This window comes from Aquarana catesbeiana, linkage group LG04 (genome assembly GCF_042186555.1).
Source record: "Aquarana catesbeiana isolate 2022-GZ linkage group LG04, ASM4218655v1, whole genome shotgun sequence".
NCBI lineage: Eukaryota > Metazoa > Chordata > Amphibia > Anura > Ranidae > Aquarana > Aquarana catesbeiana.
In genome coordinates this window covers 19,547,288-19,551,548 of record NC_133327.1, presented here as the reverse complement: position 1 = coordinate 19,551,548, position 4,261 = coordinate 19,547,288, and the positions used below count along the sequence as shown (strand labels likewise).

Sequence of the window (4,261 nt, the reverse complement as noted above, 5' to 3'; positions counted from 1 at the left end):
CGTATACTCACCTTGTACATAATGCATAACATTTGTCAAAGGTGAAAATGCACTGCATTTGAACATGCAATGAGCCAGGCTGTCAAGCACCAATCTGTCCAAATGGGGTCATCACCATGCATACACTGAAGCCACCTGGTGCACATAAAATAGGAAAACCAACAGATTGTTAAGCCCAGTTGCATACCTAGTGTAATGCAAAGCAAAAGAAACCCACAAGTGTTGTTGAAAAGTAAGATAATAAATAATTAGGATCACCACAATGCCATTGAACAGAGCAGGTAACTATAATGTTGTTTTTTTTTTTTTTTGTTTTGTTTTTTTATTTTTCCCTTTAGTATCATTTTAACAATTTCAACCCCTCTGACATGCTAGGCTAAGTGCATAAGCAAGTGATATCACAGAAAACCACTAAAGGGACACTCGGTACCCGGTAAAAGCACTATGCCAAAGGTGCAGGCACTGAACCCTTTTGTAAAAGCAAACTTGGTATATTGTCACACAATATGGATAGCAAATAAAGCATAAAGATGAATTGGCAATAGTAATAACACAATTTGACATAAAATGAAATCAATAGTAAGCACTAGGCATAAGATGACATTCAGCATAAACAGTAACTGAAAGGCAATAATGGACAGCAATGAGTCAACTGCATTCAGAAGGCTATACTGCCAAGGTGCCTTACTGTTGACTGTTAGGCCTAGACTCACTGGGCAGAGGTACTCGTTGACTGAATAATGAGAAGAATAGTATTGTAAGGTGGTGAGCGGAGTCCTTCAGCTTGCTCTTCTGCCAGCTATCGTTGGGGCCCTTTGAGAAGCATTAGTGCACTTACCGATATTCTTAATAAACTAGCATGTAATAAAAATGCAGTATAGATGCTGGATAGATGTGGTATACAGTAGATGCTGTATATGTGTGATATAGGTGAGGTATAGGTGCAGTATGGGGGCAGTAGAGGTGCCATATACCCAATGTTCTGCCTCTAATGGTCAGTCCTTGCAAACAGTGTGAAGAATGGGCAGTGAGCTCTCTCACCAATCCCTGTGGTGCAGCTGTGAACTCTTGCTATGAAAGGGGGCCCCCGCTGTCTCTCCACAGAATGCCTCTAGTGATCAGCAGTGGAAAGAAGAGGGTGAGAGGATGTTCTGGTCTCCTTGCGGCAACAGTGCAGATGCGATTCTGTGGTCCATGTGGCTCTACACCAGGTATCTCTGCCAGCATACAGGTAGCTGTATGCTGGAGGGAACTGTGCTCTCTCCACTTACCACGGCCCCAAGGGGAAGAGGTTCCCCATGTAATCCAGTAAAAGCCCTCTTGCCTCTCCCCCTTCTCTTTAGTGTCCTCTTGGAACTGTAGGTAGAGGGTTCTTTGGCCCTATTCTATGGCTGATGTCTCAAACTACAACTCCCATTATTCTCAGCACCCTGCATAGGAGTTCATAGCGTTCTTGGTTATAGCTCTCCCCCTTCTGGCTGGAGGGGATAATGCAGCATGGCATCCAGCATCTCAGTAGAGGGTGAAGTCTTCTCCTGGCTACATACACAATAAGTATATATTGCCATGCTCATCTACATACAGTACACATCTACAAAACAATTATCTTTGTCCATTCCACAGCTACCACAGTATTCTTTGGGTGAGCTTATTTCATATCTTATTTCAATCATCAGGATATTTTAGAAAACAATCTTTGTGGCAACAAAGTACGAGCTAAATCTATGAAGGTCTTTCTCAGTTTGTTGCTGGTAAAAATTAAGATAGCCGAATGCAGGAAGGGGTAAGCTGAAATAAGGACAGAGACAAAAATTACCCAAGGAGAATAAATGGACATCAGTCCAAATAAAGAGAGATTCACACATAAAAAATAAGCAATATACAAGAAAAAAAAGACAATTAAACTTTTTACAACTCCTATGTGAGTGTCCAAGTTTGGACCTCGAAAAGAGCTCCCACTCTTTTGCATCTGCCTTGTGTGTCTCCAAAGAGAGTGTATTAGAAGCCAGACAGAAACACTAAAGATTGCAAAAGGCATAGAGGAACAGATGGTATGTATCAGAGACTGGTTGCCTAAGTTTCTGGACCTCATAACAATTTCCTGTGTGGAGTTGTTCACAGTGGAGTTTTTGTAGCTCAACACGAACATGTAAAAGCCAAGCGGGAGGCTGGAGGCCAGAGAGGCCAGCAAGCAAAACCAGAGCAGCCATGGGACTAGCTTGGAGATCCTTCTTTTTAAGAAGAGAAATATGGGAAAGTTGTAAGTTGTAATTTTCACACAATAAAACACAGAAAGGAGCGTGGCAATCCAAAGGCTTGTCAAGCTGAGGAAAATTGTCACAACGAAAGAAATCTCATTCGAATATGGCCTTGAATATAGCTCTGACAAAAAGGTGTGCAAGAAGTTAAGGAGCGCGATGCAACACTGCAAGAAAAATCTAGAAATGCAGAGAGCCATGATAATTTTGTCACTGCTTGCCAGGTGTTTGGTTTTCCTCCAGTCCAGACAATGGGCTACCACGATGAAGGCATTTAGAGTCGTCCCCAAGATAAATTCACTGGACAGAATGGAAATGAAGAAAACACTGAGAAGGCCCACCATTTCTCACTTACGTTAGCTGGGACACTAAATGCTGTGTGAACCAGCAACAAACAGAAAAGTGGCTTAGCTTGGTTACAGATAAAGGCTGAAGTAATTAACTCTGATTGCTCAAGATAACAATGAAGGTTACGTTGTCAACTTACATTATGAGTGCGATGCAAATCTGAAGTTTGATTGCTTGCTGAACAAAATACCTAGTTTGCCTGAGCTACGGTGAAGGTAACCCGTGGCTGTCAAATATCATCCATCAAGACTCATTTACAATCTAAACAGCAGCAACGCTCCACTAACATTTGCCAACGGACCCAATATCATCCATCATTGCTCATTTGCAATCTAAATAGCAGCACTGCTTTACTTACAATGGCCAGCTGAACTAAAGGAAGCCTATTATTGGTGTTGAGATTAAAATTCAAGTTGAACCGAATTGGATACAGAATTCCAAAGTGTGTATTCAATCAATTTTCTCTTGCGTTTTTCTTAATTTTTTTTTTCTTTGGTGTATTTTACAGGTAAATATTAAGAAACATTAAATAATAAAATACACAGCAAAACTAAAAAAATGCTTTCTGCCTTTAGCATTTTTTTAAGTTGCTATTTGATTTTGTTTCTTAGTGCCTAAAAAAAGACATATTGAGGTTTGTTAGATAATAACAAATACAACGATGTCCAAAAAGAAACTTGAAAAATTTGCTATTTTATCTTTTTTTTTGTATTTTACTGATATGTTAAGAAATATCCAATAACTGAACCTTAAATCAAGTATCATTTTGTGGTGCTAAGTAATTTGTATGGAATTTAATAATAAGTAAAGTAAAAAATAGATCCCCTACAGCCCACAAAAATAGACCTTCCACAGCAACAGTAGTTCCCCTCAGCAACAATAGACCCCCCCCCCCACAACAAATTACCCCAACCCAGCAACAATAAATCCCCCACAAGCAACAATCACCCCAGCTCCAATAGCAGACCCCCCATAGATCCCCAACAGCCAACATCAATAGACTTCCCAGCAGCCCAAAAAATTGCCCCCCCCCCCAACAAAAGAACCCCCTCAGCAACATAAGACCCCCACCCCAAGACATTAGATCCCCAAAAAGCCATCAATAGACCCTCCAGCATTCTATGTAACCTTATTATCTCATGTAATTCCCAATTTACCAAATTATATTACGGAACAGAAAAAGAACTACAGTGTCCGATCTCGCGAGTTGAGGCTACTAAAGTCTTTATTATGATTCATAAGATGACCATTGCAAGCAGGATACAAAAGAGGATTTTTAAGCTGTTATCTATATTGTATCAGTACCCTATTATGCCCCGTACACACGATCAGACATTCCGACAACAAAATCCATGGATTTTTTCCGACGGATGTTGGCTCAAACTTGTCTTGCATACACACGGTCACACAAATCTTGTCGGAAATTCCGAACGTCAAGAATGCGGTGACGTACAACACGTACGACGAGCCGAGAAAAATGAAGTTCAATAGCCATTGCAGTTTTTCTGCTTGATTCCGAGCATGCATGGAACTTTGTGCGTCTGAATTGTGTAAATGCGATCGGAATTTACAAGAACAGATTTTGTGGTAGGAACTTCCGATGGAAAATGTCCGATGGAGCCTACACACGGTCAGAATTTCCGACAACAAGCTCC

General features: G+C 40.7%; 1 protein-coding gene across 1 annotated transcript; it reads right to left on the bottom strand.

The window, feature by feature from the left end:
• Nucleotides 1-1,672: 1,672 nt before the first annotated feature.
• On the bottom strand, nt 1,673-2,602 carry LOC141141118 (taste receptor type 2 member 40-like). Its single transcript, XM_073628827.1, has one exon. The coding sequence runs from the start codon at nt 2,600-2,602 to the stop codon at nt 1,673-1,675; it is 930 nt and encodes a 309-aa protein (XP_073484928.1).
• Nucleotides 2,603-4,261: the final 1,659 nt, after the last annotated feature.